At 38.6% G+C, this 19,384-nt stretch overlaps 1 protein-coding gene across 9 annotated transcripts in view; it reads left to right on the top strand.

Annotated features, from left to right (window-relative positions):
• Positions 1-19,384, top strand: part of ABCA1 (ATP-binding cassette A1) — a 380,643-nt gene that overhangs the window by 175,385 nt on the left and 185,874 nt on the right. For all 9 annotated transcript variants that reach the window (XM_089432768.1, XM_089432767.1, XM_089432762.1 and 6 more), the window contains 5 exons: positions 98-282; positions 16,015-16,069; positions 16,167-16,238; positions 18,086-18,796; positions 18,968-19,146. In XM_089432768.1, coding sequence (XP_089288894.1) covers positions 98-282; positions 16,015-16,069; positions 16,167-16,238; positions 18,086-18,796; positions 18,968-19,146 — 1,202 coding nt within the window. The remainder of the gene's footprint in view (positions 1-97; positions 283-16,014; positions 16,070-16,166; positions 16,239-18,085; positions 18,797-18,967; positions 19,147-19,384) is intronic.

The following is a 19,384-nucleotide window of genomic DNA, read 5'->3' as shown; positions in this document are numbered from 1 at the left end:
TATTTACAATGGTGGATGTATTCTTTGTTGACATGATCCTTTGCAATTTTTGTAGTCCCATTGAAACATTATAAGAAGTTCAATTATGTATTTGCAGGTGGTCATTCTAGATGAACCAACCAGTGGAATGGATCCCTATTCAATGCGTTCAACTTGGCAATTAATTAAACGGTTTAAGAAAGGGAGAGTGATTTTACTAACAACACACTCTATGGATGAAGCTGATGTATTAGGTGATCGTATAGCTATCATGGGAAATGGTTCGTTACGGTGTTGTGGCAGGTAGGTTCTCTCTCTACTTTAATACTGTGCTCTTGGTTAATGTTTTCACACGTTTGTTGTGTCTAGTTAGGTTGATAGCATGGTAATGTTTATTGTTTAGTCTTGTAATACAAGAGGATGATATATATCACACACTTTATTGTATTATCAGATTTAGTAATGTTTGATTCAGTGATACTCTCATAGTTGTTTTGTGCATCTAGCGTATTGAACTAATTTTTAGGTTTTTCTTTGTCATTAATTTTGTTGAGAAATATCGCTATAGTTTGGTTGGAAATAATTGAAACTAACATTCTCTGATGTAACATCTAGCTGGATTGCACTTGCTGATATTGTTTATATAAATCTGAAATCAAGTTTGAAGAATGTTGTCATAAACTATGCTTCCAATACACAATAATGTCAATGAATTTGAATTTTGCGAGACTCTACACTCCTAGGTGCATTCAATTTTAAAATGACATGGACAACATGGTTTGAAGCGATCAATTGCCATCGTTGCGTTGATTTTTGAACAATTAAGAAGTGGTGGTGTAAGATTTCTCCTCCTTAGCTTATCGAGACATTTTCACTATTGCAAAGGCATATAAATCATTCAACACTATTTTCCTTATTGAAGCAACACATCCTTCACCAATTCCACATTTTTTTCTTTAAAGCGTACATACTTATCATGACAACTAACTCAAAATCATAGCAACACAAGATTTTGGTTATGGTTAGTATCGACAATATGGTCTCTTAGTCTAGTTTATATGGAATGACTAATTTGGCAAGTGTAGAAAGTACTACAAGATCAAGGGATTTCATACACACCTTGCTAGTGCAGGTGTTCAATTTTATCTTCAATGGAGTGGAATGCACTTTTTAGGGTTTTGAAGGGTTGAAGGTGAAGCTTGTTGAAATTTCTAACTCTGACACATCAAAAATCCTACTACATTATCTAGTTTATCATATCCTACTTGTTCTTTCCATTAACAAGTTATTTATAAATATAAATACTGAAATAAACACAAATGCATCCTTAACACATATACAGATCAACAACTGAAGTAATTGAGACAATCACACAAGGGACACCATTATTTTTGGACAATCGTCCTTGGAAAAACCCATTGCAAGAAAACTGATGCAACAGAAATGTGGGTTTTATTATTATGCAATTTTCTGAATGCGACTAGGGTGCCATAAATGGCTCACCGTTCAAGACTTTCTTTGTCAGAAGTACCTCTCCTCAAAGACAGATGTTCCGGCTGATCAACAACCGGATGATTGATCCCACAACAACTTCGGCAGTTCCTTAGCTGGACAACGAACGCTACTCCAAGCTTCTCTCTGGAACTATGTCTCCCTCCAGGGATTGCGTCACCCTCTTCTGCTCTGCATCTGCCTCTCAGCTCTCAGTCTGCCCCACGAAAATTCCTCAACACTGCTTCTACAACCCGACGTCAGCTCTTCTAGCTTTTGCGCAGCCTCTACTGCCTCTGCGTCAGCCTCTTGTCCCTCTGCTTCAGCGTCTTGGTCCTCTGCGTCTTCTGCGTTGGCCTCCTCAACTTTTGCGTCAGTCCTGGCTGCCTCTGCATTAGCCTTCCTAGGCTCTGCGTTGTCTCTCAGACATTTTCTCTGCCTCTCTGATATGTATTCTCGGCCTTCTGCCGAACTGCCCCTCGCTGCAACAATCACTAACTCAATTTCTTAGCGAACCTTGCCCGAGAAAATCGAATTCTTGATCAACTTGGTGTATCTCTAACTAATCCTCAAGCCTCTTCTTATACTTTTCCTGTTGACGATTCAACGACCGAGATTAAGTCCCTAATCAATGGCTAAGATTAGATCTGGCTTGATCCATGTCATTTAGAACTTTCTCACCCATATTATATTAATACACACTAATATTTTAATTTTCCTAAGTTTAAACTTAGGAATCTCATTAAAAATATTAATTATTTTAATATCTCTCCATCTGGGTGGAATTACCCCAAACGATTTCTGGGTCTTGGAGATCTTATGTGCCTTAGCCTCTCCACTAATTTTCATGGCTAGAGCACATCCGATGCTACCAAAAATAAACAAAGCTAAGTTGTAGGAAACATATTCTCGGTATTTTCCACCAGAAAGTTCCCACCTCATCTTTAATAACATATATATGGTTGTTCTTGCATATTAAAGTATGTCTGATATGATAGGAACATCTGAATGGTCCATCAAGACCTTGACTCTTTCTCATAATGACAAACTATATACTTGTTGGGGATTGTTAAATCTCTAATGCCATTGTGTAATGAATTATTTCCTTAAACTGTGGAGGTCAACCATTGTTCCTTTACTGTTGACTTTCTCCTCCCATTCTTCTTGCCTACATTGTGTTAGTATGATCTTGTAGCGTCCGTCCTCACTGTTGTCTCTTTGACCTCCTCCAAAAAAGAAAAAAATAATACTGCAAGTCTTTGTAAGAAATTAAGATTTACTCTCTTTGGTGTTGTAAGCACTAGGATATTTTCGCAAACATCAAGATATTATTACGAGCATCATGGTATGTTGCGATGTGTGTATGTTGATGCTGATATAGCCTTAAAAATTCATGAGTCGATGGAAACTATTGTCAATGTCACGGACAAGCTACTTCATAAATGGAAAATTGATTTTTTTTTTTTTGTATTTTCAGAACAGAGTGAATGGGTTGAGAGCAAGAAGGTCTCTAACATCTTTCTAATGACCTGAAATAGAGTGTTTTCATTTGCAATCAGTAGACTATTGTGGGCAGGGGATTGATTCCTATTTGTAGGTTTGTGTAACACTGTTAACATGTTCTTTTTCTTATTTTTTTGATAGGTTTTTGCAATGTCCATAAAATTTCCTTCTTGTCGATTTTTAGTGGGAGATCTACCATTTAGTTAGATCCTTTTTTAATTTTGTTTTTTTTTTGTTTTGTTTTCTGTTTCTCCTTTTTAACTAAGTTTTCCCAACATTTTTGTAATTTAAATCTTGATTTCCAAATTCTATTCCTCGGATTATAATTGCTATATGAAAATGCTGAAAGATTTGCTCACTATGCGGAATATGGTGGTCTTGCTAATGGACATAATCAACAGAAGTTTAATTGTAAGTTCTGTGGAAAGGAAATGATGGGGGAATCAGCAGGTTGAAAATACCACCTTGTACAAATTTTGGGACATGAACTGGGAATTTGTCTTGCTGCAACCTCAGAAATCATGTTTCCAATAAATCACTTGATGAAATGAATAAAAAAAGAGATGAGAGGGAAGCTATAAGAACTGTGCCTATAGCCGGAGGAATTACAAGATTTTGAGCGGCAAGAAGTGATAACATTTCCTTGGCCTCACCTTCTACAATGCCCTCAATGACCTCATCTACTTTTGTTCCAAGAATCACAGCTGGTGCACAATGCTTTATTAGGTTAGTTGTTAAAATAAAGGAGAACCAAGAAGAAAAGAAGCTTGTGGGTAGATGCTTTTTATGTAGTGAGATTCCTTTCAATATTGCCAAGAGCAATCCATTCTACCTGTCTATGTCTGATGTTGTTGCTATTCGTTGGCTGGAGTACAAGGTCCCTACCTATGATTAGTTGAGAGGGCCTATCCTCCAAAATGTAAAGCTTGGTTGCACTCATAGATTGGAGGAGGTTAAGGAATCATGGGATGCCATTGGATGCATTGTGATGTCAGACTGTTTGATTGATCGATCAGGAGGGTAGGACTCCCAATTTATTGGTTTATTGTCGCAAGGTGACAATGGCTCTTAAATTTGTTGATGCATCTGTACATGTTAAATATGTGTAATTATTATGTGAGTTTTTGGATGTGTTCATCCAAGGGATAGGTCATAGAATGTTGTCCAAGTTGTAATGGATAACACTGCTAATTATGTGGTTGCTAACTTGCTAGTGGGTTGCTTATTTTAAGATATGCAACCTTGTTTTGGATTCCTTGTGCTGAACATTGCATTGATTTGATTTACAAGTATATAGGCAAAATTGCTTATAGCAAGCAAATTGTTGAACCAGTTAGGCGCATCACTAAATATGTTGAAGAATGTAACTAGGTTCAGTGTTCATAAATTGTACTTGAGTCAAAATGTAATATATATTTGTCAAAAGAAAGCAAAAATAATTTTATTATTATTTTTAATTGACATGTTAAAGCATGGGTTTCATGCTTTGGTCAAATGTATAGGTCAAGACTCCATTGAAGGCTTTAGGATTGTTAGCTTGAGTTAAAGTCTATATTAAAACTCCTCCTCCATCAAAGTGTCCTTGATGTCGGCCTCAAAGAGAATCCTCACCTAGTCGACTTCCTCAAAAGAACCCATGTCGACTCAATACAAAAACACTACTCTTCATGATCACATGTCAGCCTATTTTCATATGGAAACAACTATAGATATAAGGATGAAGACTTTGCATTACTAACACAGAGAAAATCAGATAAGGATTTTCCTTTCAGAGATAAGCTTCGGTGTCATTACATTAAAGCTAAGTTGCACGAAATGGGGAAACGGATACGAGTTTCTGAAATTGGTACGGGTACGAAACATGACCCCCCCAAATTTTGGAAACGGGGAAATGCAATATATATATATATATATCTATATATATATATATATATATATATTAGGACATTTAAGAAATATGTGCAATCATAAAGCATATATGATACATTCTAATTTATTACATTATGATTAAATTGTCAATTGTCAATGCATAAACTATAAGTCTCTAAATTTGCATCACATTTACTCATGAATGATCACATAATGAAAATAGCAATATCCAAAATCAACCACGAGAAATTTCTAATTTCTTGTCTCGTGCTTGATTGGGAGTCTCCTCCTACATAGTCGAACGAACTTAATGCTCTTGATTAAATACAAGTTCCATACCCTAGTATCCTATGTGCTCTTGATTATTGGGAGTCTCCCCTGCATAGAGGGCTTGTTTCTCTTGATTAAATACAAGTTCCATACCCTAGTACATGACAAAATCCGATGGAAACATTGCAATCCCCCAATCCTGAAAAGCAGATAAGTCTGCTGGATTTTGAGTTAGATCTAAAATTCTACTTTCTCCATATGAAATCCAATGAGGGCGAGACCACTCTCAAACATCCTGAGTCATTTCATGGTAATGTTAAAAATTTAAGTAAAAGGATGAATTTAACATTACCATGAACTACATATCAACACTAGGGCCATAGGCTTGAACATTAGGGTGCCCCACTCAAAAAAATCCTCTTTTTAATAACTTGAGAGGCATCTAAAAGATATTTTAGTCGCCCAATAAAAAATTAGAAGCGAAAAAATAAAAAAATACAAGAAAAAGTCAAGTTAGAAGAGGAAACTCCGTCGTACGGTCTGGAAACGCGTTTCCGGCCGTACTGGCCACGTTTCCTCTTCGAGAAATGGGCCAGTACGGCCGGAAACGCATTTCCAAGCCGTACGATACGAGTTTCCTCGTTTCCGTTTCATTTCCGGCGGAAAATGGACCCTTCTCCATCGTTTCCTGCAACTTAGCTTAAAGGAGCTCGAATAAGTAACCTTAGTTCGATGCTATGTGTGCACAGTTTGGATAACTTCAGGGATGAGTTTCGGTGCTATTGTAGAAGGAGAGATTTAGTGTCATTACAGAGGAACTCACAGTACAATGACCTCAATTCGGTGCTCTCACATGACCACAGTGATCTCATCTCAGTGCTATTATAGTGACCTTATCTCGGTGCTGTTATAGTGACCTTATCTCGGTGCTATTACAGTGACCTTATCTCGGTGCTATTACAGTGACCTCATGACTTCAGTTCAGTGCTATTACAATGGTGCTTTGATAGTGACTTGATGCTATTAGAGTGGTGCTATCACAGTAGATGAAGGAGCTCAGATTGGTTGCATAAATGATCTCTTCAAAGACACAAGTGTGAAGAAGACTGATTGCTACAGGAGCAAAGAATAACTAAAGTTTGACATGACAAGGTTGACTTGATGGATGGAGGTAGTCTCGATTCTATGTTGTAAGGGTCTTGGTTGTCTCATTTTGAATCCACTGAAGGAAGAACTTTGACTGGGTTTTCCCCTAGAATGGGGTTTTGCCTTGGCAGCGTGCCTACATCTTGTGTTCTCTTCTATTTGTTGCATGCCATTAGTCTTGATGATAAGAAAAGATAATTCTAAAGAAAAAATAATAATAATGAAAACATCACAAGATAATGTCATATAATAAAATAAATCGTTTAATTGCCACCTCCTTGGATCTCTCAGCAAAAGATACATATAATCTTGCATTTGTGCTTAGCTTGATGAAAAGAAATAATGGGGATTCGGGCATTCTACAATCACATGTTTTGCAACTAGCTTCAAATCTTTCTAGTCTCTCTTGAATTTTATGTGGGAGGTGAAGAGAATGTTCCTTTTAGATGAGTGGCATGCTTTATCATTTAGCACTAAACTGAAGTGGAGGCTATAGCAATGCTAGTGTCTTACCTATTAACCCCTAAATTTTCCCTTTGTAAATTTGGAGGGTTAAAGACCTGTTATCCACTGAAATGGGTAACCCTATACAAGAAAACTTTCTCCTATTCTTAACAGCCAGCCGACTAGCCATATAGCCAACAACCATTGACAACCACCGCTTACTGATGATATGCCATTATATCTCCCCACTTGCATCAACCATTTTCTTCTCACCGATTTGACATGAGCACATGGACGAAGGTGGGACTCTAGTCAAGAGTTACTTTGGTCATTTTTTAATTGGGTCCTTATACTTGTTTGTCAATGGGGTGATTTGGAAGAATGATGGTGTTTGAATGTGATCTTGTTCTCTCACCTTAAATGGGGGATTAATCTTTGATCCTTGTTCAGTGGGACCTTACTTAATGGCCCAATGGGTATAGTAGGGGCATTGCTAAGGAGCTGACTGAGATAGTGTAGTTCCATCTACCCCTATGTCATATTAACGCTTTCCATCATACATTATAAGCCCTTTTTTCACCTTGATTCTAATTTGGGTTCAATCTGTCATGAGTTCTTTGGTATTTGGCACCCATATTATTCTTTTAAATGAAAATGTCTTAATTAAATTAATTAATCACTTTTAATTATTTTCCGAAGTTTTAACTTAGGGAAATAGATTAATTAATTAGTGATGATTGAGACATAGTTGATTTTCCTATAGAGACATCTAGAAACATTTCTAAGTGATCTTAAGCATTGATTAGATCAATTTAGATGTAGATGTTGGCCGTTGATTTCTCAATGAGATATTATAAAGGAAATCAATGGGTAGCCTTGGAGATCATGATCATGGTTATGGAGGTCTGACACTAGCAAGGGTTTCAACAACAATTGAAGCAGTGAATATTTTCCGGGGTTTACTTCCATCAATATTCGTCTAGTTTGCGAGATTCAGAGGAGGAATTCTCACAAAGTTTTTCTTTAGACAACTAGGCCGAGTTATTAAGGCCGTGATGATTCCAAGAGGGCCGTGTTTTCTTTAAGAGAGGTTGAGATTCCTTGTGGAGGCCGTATTTTCCAGGAGGAGGCCGTACGAGATTGCCAGGAGGGTTGTATGTGTTGCTAGAAGGGCCGAGAGGTTGATTTGGTCCAGACCGTGAGTATTAGAGGGTCCAGGAGCCGCATTCTGGGGCCATATTTGCCAACGTGAGGCCGTGTTTGGTTCCATAGGGAGGCCATGAGACGCTAGGGGTTAGATCGACTTGTGGGGGTGAAGAAGTATTATGCTAGAGCTTTGGCGGGGTTTGGCAAGCAGTATTATAATATTTATCAATTGCAAAATTCACCGATAAAAAACCCTCAAATCTAAAGAACTGGTTTTCCCTTCAGGGTTTTTTCAAGGATGTTTTGTCAAAAAATATTGGTGTCTATTTTGTGATTGGTTTTTCTCGTAGTTTATTTTCTGTGAATATTGCAATCGTGTTTTCATTCTATATTTGCAGTGATGTAATTTTGCTCATAATTAAATACATTGGATAATTACTGATTGATTGAAATAAGTGATATTTTTATCGAATTTTCACATTCCTCAGTCTACTTTTTCCACCGTTTTGGTGTGCCTTTACTTCTTTTTGATAATGCTTTAAAGAGGAGCATAACTTAGGTGTCCAAGCTTGCTTTTAATGGATATAGTATTGATTTACCCCTTCATGATGTGTCAACTTCTCGCTCATTAGGGTTGGGATGTGCAAGGGTCTTGTATTATGTGATGGAGCATCAAGTGCTTAGGAATTGAGTGATGGCTAATGAGGGGGTAGAGCTCATGCTAGACTTTTTCCCGTGCGCTAAGTAATGTCTCAGCCATCATTTTGACTTTTCTTTTTCTTTCATTGTGGCCATTTTATGCTTTTACTTTTCTTTAAGCTGCAGTAACCTCCAAGGCAAAGTCTTTGACCTAAATTGAAGGATGAGGATATAAGGGTGCCAATCTCAATGAACCAATGACAGCAGGCCTGAAGGATGGATGTGAAATAAGGGGAATGGTGAAAAGTGTTAAGTATTGAATGGTTATGGACATGTTACTTCAGTCCAAGTTTCCCAAGTAGTGCCGCTCCTATAACCCTAAGGCCTCAGAGGTGGACCAAAGTCAAAATATAACCTCCTTGGTAAAATGAGAGAACAAATTTATAGTCAAGATCGGTCAATCATCTAGATCATCCCTTTATTCATGTTAGAATACCCAAGCCTTCAAGTAAAAGCACATGATTTCAAAATGGTTAAAGTACCTGCTTAGTAGTGATCCACCTTCCTTCAAGACGAATGTCAGATGGTGAGAGGTGTCTGGCTGGTGCAAATGTTGATGAATGTGGCATATCATCATATACTGAGCAAAGATAGGGCTGCTGGCTGGTGAAAATGTTGATGAATGTGGCATATCATCATATACTGAGCAAAGATAAGGCTGCTGGATGGCTGGCTTTCCAAGGCATGAGAAATTTTTTCCCCTATGGGGTTACCACCCACTTTGGTGAGTAACAGGTCTCACCTTAGATGTTCTCTGTATTTGTTGAAATTTCTAAGTCTAACACATTAGAAATCCATACTGCATTATTTGGTTTAATTTCTCCTACTTGTTCATTGCATAAACAAGTTATTTATAGATATAAATACTGAAATAAACACAAACATAGCCTTAACTCATATATAGATCAACAACTGAAATAACTAAGACAAACAAACAAGGGACACCATTATTTTGGGACAATCGTCCCCGAAAAAACCCAATGCGGGAAAACTAGTGCAACAGATATGAGGGTTTTATTATTATGCGGTTTTTGAATACAACTACGGTGCCAGAAATGGCTCACCCAACAGAGAATGCCCTTGGCAGAAGTACCTCTCCTCGGAGACAGAGATTTCGACTGATCAATCACTGGATGAACGATCCCACAACAACTACGACAGCTCCTTAGCTAGACATCGAAAGCTACTCCAAGCTTCTCCACTGCTTTGTGTTACTCAGCTAGGGACTGCATCACCCTTCCCAGCTCCAATCTGCTCCACGAAAACCTCCAGCGCTACCTCTTGGCCATGCGTCAGCTTTGCTAGCCTCTGCGTAGCTACTGATGCCTCTGCGTTAGCCCCCTAGCTCTCTGTGTCAACCCTCTGGCCCTCTGCGTTACCCACGCTGGCCTCCTCAGCTCTACGTAAGCTCCAACTTCCTCTGTGTCAGCCTATCTAGGCTCTGCGCTGTCTCTCTGGCACTACCTCTACCTCTTTGCTATGTATTCTCGCCGCTCGGCTTCATGCCAAACTGTCCCTCGCTGCAACAGATCACTAGCTTGATTCTCTCAGCAAAATCCCGCTCTAGAAAATTGAACTCACTGATCAATTTTGGTGTGTCTCCAACTGACCCTCAAGCCTCCTCTTATACTTTTCCCATTGAGTCTTCAACAACCGGGATTAAGTCTCTAATCAACAACTAAGATTAGATTTGGCTTGATCCATGTCATTTAGAACATTCTCACCCAATTTTATATTAATACCCATTAATATTTTAATTTTCCTAAGTTTAGACTTAGTAACCCCATTAAAAGTATTAATTATTTTAATATCTCTCTAACCGAGTGGAATTTCTCCAACCATTTCTGGGTCTTGGAGATCTTATGTGCCTTGGCCTCTCCACCAATTTTCATGGCTAGAGCACATCTGATGCTACCACAAATTAACACTCCCCCTTAGCGAGGAATGTGCCCTAGTAATGCTCCGATTCTCCACACCGATACTTGTGCTGATGCTTGTCCTGCTGCCTCACATCATCTAAACTGCTGCTTCTTGTACTGCTGCCCATTACACTGCCACTGCCCCTGCTACATCTATACTGTAGCTCCCTCTTAATATGATGCCCATGTTGCCCCTAGCATTGCCACTGCTAACTGTTGTACTGCAACTCAGTTATCGAGAAATAGGTAACTGACTTCTCCTAAATACTGACATCCTAGTCAGTCTGGAAGCCTTGTGAAACTGAAGCTGCTTCTGCTGCTATCCGATGCTCCCTCTGCTGCCACTGTGCTGCTGCATACACCTCTGTGCCTCTCGCACTGCATCAAGAATATCCATCACCAAGTAAATTGAGTTCAACGTTTCAACATTAGGGGGTGATTTGTGGTGTCAATCAATTTTTGGAATCATCAAAGTGCCCAATGCTTTGCTTTGGAGGGATAATGCTACATCCACAAGGTCATTACTACTCACTGGAAGTATGGTATGACCTGGGCATCGTGTGTAGTGTAGGCAAGGAATGTGTGCCCTTAAGGCCTCTGCTGCTCTGTGAAGGACCACCTATAAAATCAATCTCAAACCCAGTGAATGTTACTAATCAATAGAGACAATTACCATAGATGCATCATAGTGGACCATACTTAAGCGTTAAGGGCATAATACGACTTCAAACTGGGATCGCCTTCAAATATCTAACTAGACCAAGTCCCATAAAAGTGTTCCCTACCTTGTTAAGGAAGGCTAGATGGTCAACCTTATTAGGTGCTTCCAACCCCTAAGGGGAGGTGACATGACCAAGGTCATCCCTTCAATTCATAGGCGTTTATGATATTGTGGTAATAGACGGGAAATGCTTTATGGCTAAGTGCCATGGTCATGGGACCAACTAATGGAGGTCCATCATCCCAAGTGTATAGATGTGTGGAGGGTGCAGTCGTGGACGCATGAGTTATACCTTTTCTTGTTGGTTGATGTAGCTCGGATATGTGTTGTAGCCTTAGGTGGTGTCAGTGAGGCTAGGAACACAAGAGCATAAAATATCTCCAAGGCCAAGTTATTATGTTGAATGAAAATGTCTTAATTTCATTAATTAATTAGTTTTAATTATTTTCCTATGTTTTAACTTATGGAAGTGGATTAATTAATTGGTAATAATTGAGACATGGTTGATTTTCCTCTAGAGACATCTATAAAAGTTTCTAAATGATCTTAGCCATCAATTAAATCATTTCAAATCTAGATCTTGGCTGTTGATTTCTCAATGAGAGATTATAAAAGAAATCAATGGGTAGCCTTGGAGATCATGATCATGGTTATTGAGATTTGACACCAACGAGGGTTTCAACAACATTTGAAGCAATGAATATTTTTCAGGGTTTTCTTTCATTAGTATTCTTCAAGTTTCCGAGATTTGGAGGTTGAATTCTCCTAGAGTTCTTCTTCAGATAGGGAGGCCGAGTTATTAACGCTGTGAGGATTCTAGGAGGGTTGTGTTTTCTACGAGAGAGGCTGAGATTCCTTGTGGAGGCCGTGTTTTCTAGGAGGAGGCCATACGAGACTGCTAAGAGGGCCATATGAATTGCCAGAAGGGTCGAGAGGTTGATTCCATCCAGGCTATGAGCATCAAAGGGTTTAGGAGTTGCACATGTGGGGCCATACATGCCGTATTTGCCAGTGTGAGGCTATGTCAGGTTGCACATGAAGGCCATGAGCCTTCCAGTGGTTAGATCGATTTTTGGAGGTGCCCTGATACAAGGTCTTCAAAGTATCCCACATCTCCTTTGCTGTCGTCTTTTCAGCAATATGTGGTATGACATGATCTTTGACCCTATCAAGGATCATGCACTTCGCCCTCGCCATTGCATCCTCATGTTTCTCATTCTCAGCTGGGTCGATTGGGATAGCCATGGTTCTCAAGGCAAAGTCCTTAATGCGATGTCAATCCAGGATTGCTAGGATCCTGGCCTTCCAGATGACAAAGTTGGAAGCCCCGTCCAACCCGTCCTAATCCCTCAGTTCGTTCACTGCCATTTCAACTCCTCTTCTGGACTCCCTCTGAGTTCTGCTTTCCCTGCTGGAAATCCTCTAGCCAACTGTCGAACCACTCCTCGCAATCCTCCTTGCAACTATAACTCAGATCTGGATTTCTTGGCTAGAAATCCGTCAAGGTAGCGACTCCCTCTACGTTGGTTCTGTCTCCTTAGGTATTGTTTTCCACTGACAAAAACAACACCCCACCAGCTTCTCAATCACAATCTGCCCACAATTTAAGCCTCTCTGCGCAATCTTGGCAAAATCTGCTGGCGTCAATGGTTGACCGAGCACTGCCTTTTCCCCTTTGCTTCTGTGCTGACCCTCCTCCTGGCTTGAAATGATGACGCAGGCCCTCTGCGTCACTTCTTCTCTGCTGCTTCTGCTCTGGAACAACGCTGTCTCTTGGGACAACTGCTATCGCTGTAAATTCTTCAGATTACTGCTGGTGCCTTCAATCCTCCTGTGATCTGCAATGCTCTGATACCATGTTGAAATTTCTAAGTCTGACACATTAGAAATCCCTACTGCATTATTTGGTTTAATTTCTCTTATTTGTTCATTCCTAGGTTGCATGAAACGGGGAAAGGGGAAGCGATACGAAACGCAAACTCCCCAAATTTTGGAAACGGGGAAATGCGAATATATATATATATATATATATAGGACATTTAAGAAATATGTGTAATCATAAAGCATATACGATACATTCTAATTTATTACATTATGATAAAATTGTCAATTGTCAATGCATAAACTATAAGTCTCTAAATTTACATCACATTTACTCATGAATGATCACATAATGAAAATAGAAATATCCAAAATCAGCGACGAGAAATTTCTAATTTCTTGTCTTGTGCTTGATTGGGAGTCTCCTCCTACATAGTCGAACGACCTGAGTGCTCTTGATTAAATACAAGTTTCATACCCTAGTACCCTACATGCTCTTCATTATTGGGAGTCTCCCCTGCATAGAGGGCTTGGTTCTCTTGATTAAATACAAGTTCCATACCCTAGTACATGATAAAATCCAATGGAAACATTGCAATCCCCCCAATCCTGAAATCTTGAAAAACAGATAAGTCTGCTGGATTTTGAGTGAGATCTAAAATTCTACTTTCTCCATATGAAATCCAATGAGGGCGAAACCACTTTCAAACATCCTGAGTCATTTCATGGTACTGTTACAAATTTAAGTAAAAGGATGAAAATGAAAAATAAAGGAGAATATCACTTTTACTTTACGAATTTAACATTACCATGAACTGCATATGCCTCAAACTTCCTGATGAATTGCATATCAACACTAGGGCAAAAGTTCACTTTTATAACTTTAGACAGGCATCTAGAAGCACCTAGAAGTCACTAGGATAACCTAAAAGTAAATTAAAAAAACACAAGTAAAAAGCTGAAATGTGAGTCGTACGACCTTGAAACACGTTTCAGGCCGTACTGGCCATGTTTCAGTTTCGTGAAACGTGGCAGTACGACCTGAAACACATTTCAGGGCTGTACCACACGCGTTTCAGTGTTTCGTACTCGTTTCCATACGGAAACGCCCCCTTGCCCTACGTTGCCTGCAACATAGGTTCATTCCATAAACAAGTTATTTATAAATATAAATATTGAAATAAACACAAATGCAGCCTTAATTCAGATATAGATCAACAACTGAAATAACTGAGATAAACACACAAGGGACACCATTACTTTTGGACAATCATCCTCGGAAAAACCCAATGCAAGAAAACTGGCGCAACATATATGAGGGTTTTATTATTATGTAGTTTCTAAATACAACTAGGGTGCCAGAAATGGCTCACCCAACAAAGAATGCCCTCAGCTATAGTACCTCTCCTCGGAGACAAATATTCCGGCTGATCAATCACCGGAGGAACAATCCCACAACAACTACAAAAAATCCTTAGCTGGACAAAGAAAGCTGCTCCAAGCTTCTCCAATGCTCCGCGTCACTCATCTAGGGACTGCGTCACCCTTCCCAGCTCTAGTGTGCCCCACGAAAACCTCCAGCACTGCCTCTTGGCCTTGTGTCAGCTTTGCTAGCCTTTGCATAGCTACTGATGCCTCCACGTCAGCCCCTTGGCTCTCTACGTCAGTACTCTGGCCCTCTGTGTCACCCACACTGGCCTCCCCAGCCTGTCCAGGCTCTGCGCTGTCTCTCTGGCACTATCTCTGCCTCTTTGCTATGTATTCTCGGCCTTGTGCCAAACTGCCCCTCGCTGCAACAGATCACTAGCTCAATACTCTTAGCAAAACCTGTTCCAGAAAATCGAACTGACTGATCAATTTGGTGTGTCTCCAACTGATCCTCAAGCCTCCTCTTATACTTTTTCCGTTGAGTCTTCAACGGTCGAGATTAATTCTCTAATCAACGGCCAAGATTGGATTTGGCTAACGTTCTCACCCAGTTTTATATTAATACCCATTAATATTTTAATTTTCCTAAGTTTAGATTTAGTAACCCCATTAAAAATATTAATTATTTTAATATCTTTCCAACCAGGTGGATTTTCCCCAAACCATTTCTAGGTCTTGGAGATCTTATGTGCTTTAGCCTCTCCACCAATTTTCATGGCTAGAGAACATCCGATGTTACCACAAATCAACAGTATTTCCTCGTTGAGACTCAATATATTAGAGTGCAGCAGAGTATATCATGCCCGTGCAAGATAGACCACTACATTATCCCTTGACACATTTTTAGTAGTGCTATAGATCTGTTTTTGCGGTTTAACCACCTAACAGTAGCCTTGGTACAATCAAATAATACAAAAGTTTACTTGATATTATGTTTGGGTTTGCTGTTTGTTCCTCCAAACGATTTGAGAAAGTTTAGAAAGGAGTGCTGGAACAGACATTATTTACTAATCACCTGATGAACTACTCCCATTACCTGATCAGAAAGCGAGGGATTTTTAGAGGAAAACAAAAGTATTGAAGGATTGTGCTGCAGCAGTAATTGGTACAAAACATATGACTTCAAAAGGAAACCTTTCTACTGGACTGATCATCTTCTACAGTTTATGCCACATCCTTTCAAAATTCATTCGTTCATATTTTAAATGGTAGAACTACCTAGCCGGTAAAATGATTGATCCATTTTTCAGAGGAGCTCTTTAGACATCTTTTGTGTACATTGCGTTGTGAGGTTTTGATTGATGCTAGTTATGAATATGTGTTTTTTAATGTTACAGTTTCCTTTTGTGGATTTTTTTAGGTCTTGTTGTATTCTTTGTTATGCATGATAATTGGGAAATGATTTTCCTTGCATTTTAATTTAAAAAAGGACTAGTAGTAGTTTCTAGGGTAAAACATGCTATGCATACTTTGGTTCAGGTCTTGTGGTCATCCTGCAAATGGTGATTACAGCATGAAATGGTTACACCATGATGTTTAGATCACTACTGGAGTGATATTTTGCATCTGACATTGCAGTTCTCTTTTCCTGAAGCATCGCTATGGTGTGGGTTACACTCTTACACTAGTAAAGGTGTGTACTTTTGCAACTTTATTATTGTTTTTGTAAATGAATGGAGAATTTATAATCAAATTCTTCCAACCTGATTACAATGATTGTTGTTTTCCAGCAATCACAATGTGCATCAGCAGCTGCTGATATTGTTTCTCGCCATGTGCCTTCTGCAAAACTGCTTACTGATGTAAGTTTCTCTTCATTGTACTGCACTTGGACATTTAACATAGATATGGAAAAGAAACTTAAATGCAAGTAATATGTGCATGGATATTGCTACTGAACCTAAAATTGGAAAGAAAACACTAAATCAAAAGAAGGCAAATGAAAGGACATCAATATTTTTTCCTCATTCTTGTTCTTGAGCTGGGAAAGACAAACCAGTAAACTCATCCTTTTTGTGTGAATGAATTGATTAAGAATTGGGAAGGAAAAATGAAAGGATGTGAAGACTTTTTCCCATTGTTCTTGTACCTTGATGTTGACATAACCTGATTTGCTTGAACTAGGAGAGACAATCTAGTAAAATCATACTTCATGTCTGAACATTGAACAATTGGTTAACTGACATATCTTGATCAAAAGCTCTCCATGCTTAAAAATGTGCAAACACGTCAACTTATAATGCATATCTGTAAAAGAGCTTATTTTATAGGGGAAAATAATTATATATCTATCCAAGATGACTCATATTCTTACATTTCGTAGGTGACATGTTGTGAAAGGTAATCATTGTTAAAATTGTAACTAGTGTCAGTCTTCATAATGTAATTCAAATGTATCATTGATGTATTTACCATATTCATTATTATTTTATTTATTGGTCAAAGCATGTTCTTCATGCTTTTAGAGTAGAGACTCAAAAGAGTCAAAAGAGAATTTATGTGAGTCAAAAGAAATGTATTTGAGTCAAGTCCTATTTGGAATTTTGAAAGAAAGAGAAAAAGAATTTTATGTTGAGTCAAATAGTCAACCACAAGACCAAATCGGCCTTCCTTGGACAAGTCAGCCTTTGAGGCAGCTATTTGACCCTCTTGGACATGTATATATACAAGTCAAACTCGACCACTTGAGGAGCCAATCAATCATCATCACAATATATTGATTTCTGTGCAAAGAAAAGGAAGAAAAACCAGTCGAAGTCAAAGAAGAGAGAAAAGCAAACTTTTCTGCCCTAGTTCTGCTCACACTTGTGAGATTTGTGATTTTATGAGGCTGTTACGGGGCCGAAATTCATCCTCTATTGCACGAGCGAAATTTTCTGTGGTTTGATCAGTTTTTCAGAGATTTGACCAACATTGATTTTTGTTGACTTTGACTTGGTTGGAGGTGACTTGGAGGAGGGTTGACTTGGGTCTTTGTGGCAATCTTGGTCTTGGATATCTTACTTTGATCTGATTCTATAAGAGGATTGTTTGGGTTTTCCCTCTTGTGAGGTTTTTCCTTGGCGTGGAGCCTGATTTCTTGTGTTCTTTGTCCCTTTGTGATCTTTATGGTTTTGGTAATTGCTTGATGAAGAAAACATAAAATTTAATAAGAAGTCAACAAATATTCACAACTAATTATCAAGAAAGAGAAATCATCATTATCTACTAGTACTTGGTTTCTCAACCGTCATTTTAATCGACAGACCCATGTTTTGAAAAGATTCTGATACTGGTCATTTTAATATACACTCACACAAGCTGCAACCTCTGGAAAATAATTGCCATGATAACCTCAGTAATTGTTTTAGGTGTTGCTAGAAATAAAATAGACATGCAAGAATGTGAGAAAAGGATGTTTGCTTGGATACTTGGAAAACCAATATATACATCTATATGTATAGATAGATAGAAAATCCAAATTAAGGTTTATGTTGTAATTCTGGGATCGATGTTTTCTTGTTCTGTTGCTATTTTCATGGTTCTTCATGTTCGAGATCATGCTTTCTCTTCCTTATGGTTTAACTATCATCCACTTGTGAAGCCATGGGGTATGAACACCATGAAACAAACTTACAGTGGTCTTATTGGCTTGGAAATATAACTGCAGGTTGGGTCTGAGTTGTCATTTCGACTTCCACTTTCATCAGTTTCGTCTTTTGAAGGGCTGTTTAGGGAGATTGAAAGTTGTATCTGTAGCACACGTAATTCTATTGGAAGCAATAACCTCAATGGTGAAAAATACATTGGTATTGAGAGTTATGGTGTTTCTGTTACTACATTAGAAGAGGTGTTCTTAAGGGTTGCTGGATGTGACTGTGATGAAAATGAGACTTATGTGGGTGCTACGGATATCAATGCGAAGGTCGAAGCAGTTTCAGAACTCTGTTGCAGATCTACAGATTCCAAAGCTTGTACTATAAAAGGTTATGGCAGTAGGTCCACAAAGGCAGCCAAGAGGATATTGTGTGCAATTTGTAGCTCTTTCATACTGATATTCTCTATGTTTTTCAGTTTACTAGGCTTATGTAGAACACAAAATCACTGCCTAGTGAGTAACAGAGATAGCCCTTCTTTCTGGGAACATTTTAAGGCTCTTATTAAGAAGCGTGCAATATGTGCTCGAAGAGATAAAAGAACTATTGCATTCCAGCTAATTGTACCGGCATTGTTTTTGTTTCTTGGGCTACTCTTATTAAAGCTGAGGCCACATCGAGATCAAATTTCTGTTACTCTGACAACTTCTAATTTTAATCCTCTTCTTCGGGGTGGTGGTGGTGGGCCTATCCCATTCAATCTGTCACTGACAGTGGCAAAACAGGTATGCCATGCTTCCTTTTAATTTTGTCTCTGATAAATATGTGGCTGTGAAATTTTATTTTTCAATGACAATGAAATCATAGTTTCCTACCTTTCCATTTTTTGTTTGTTTGTTTGTAAAGATCAATGTGAAAGTAAGTTGTCACTGGTCTGTAAACTGTCGGTGATGTAGGTTGCAAGGCATCTCAAAGGAGGCTGGGTTCAAAAGCAAGAGCCACGTACATACCATTTTCCAGATTCAGAGCAGGTGATGGCTGATGCCATTGCTGTAGCAGGACCTCAATTGGGACCGAGCCTATTATCTATGAGTGAATTCCTGATCACCAGTTTAAATGAATCCTATCAGTCAAGGTAATGATATTAGATATATATAAGCTGTTTTGACTCTTTTTATTCTATTTGGTTTGAGCAAGAACTACAAAGTTTCTGATTCAACTGAGGTTTCCAGTTATTTCAGACGTAATTTCTTCTTTCAGAATGCTGCAATTAGTTTCTGTAGGTATAGAATTTTCTGGATACATTGCTTTTATATTGATTTCAGTAATGTTTTGGACCAGACTAATTTGGTCCATCATCATGCTTAGAATGA

This window comes from Pinus tabuliformis, chromosome 5_1 (genome assembly GCF_031772625.1).
Source record: "Pinus tabuliformis cultivar Carrire ecotype Pingquan chromosome 5_1, CPIR1, whole genome shotgun sequence".
Classification (NCBI taxonomy): Eukaryota; Viridiplantae; Streptophyta; class Pinopsida; order Pinales; family Pinaceae; genus Pinus; species Pinus tabuliformis.
The sequence above is the reverse complement of the archived record's forward strand: the minus strand, read 5'-3'. Positions and strand labels throughout refer to the sequence as shown.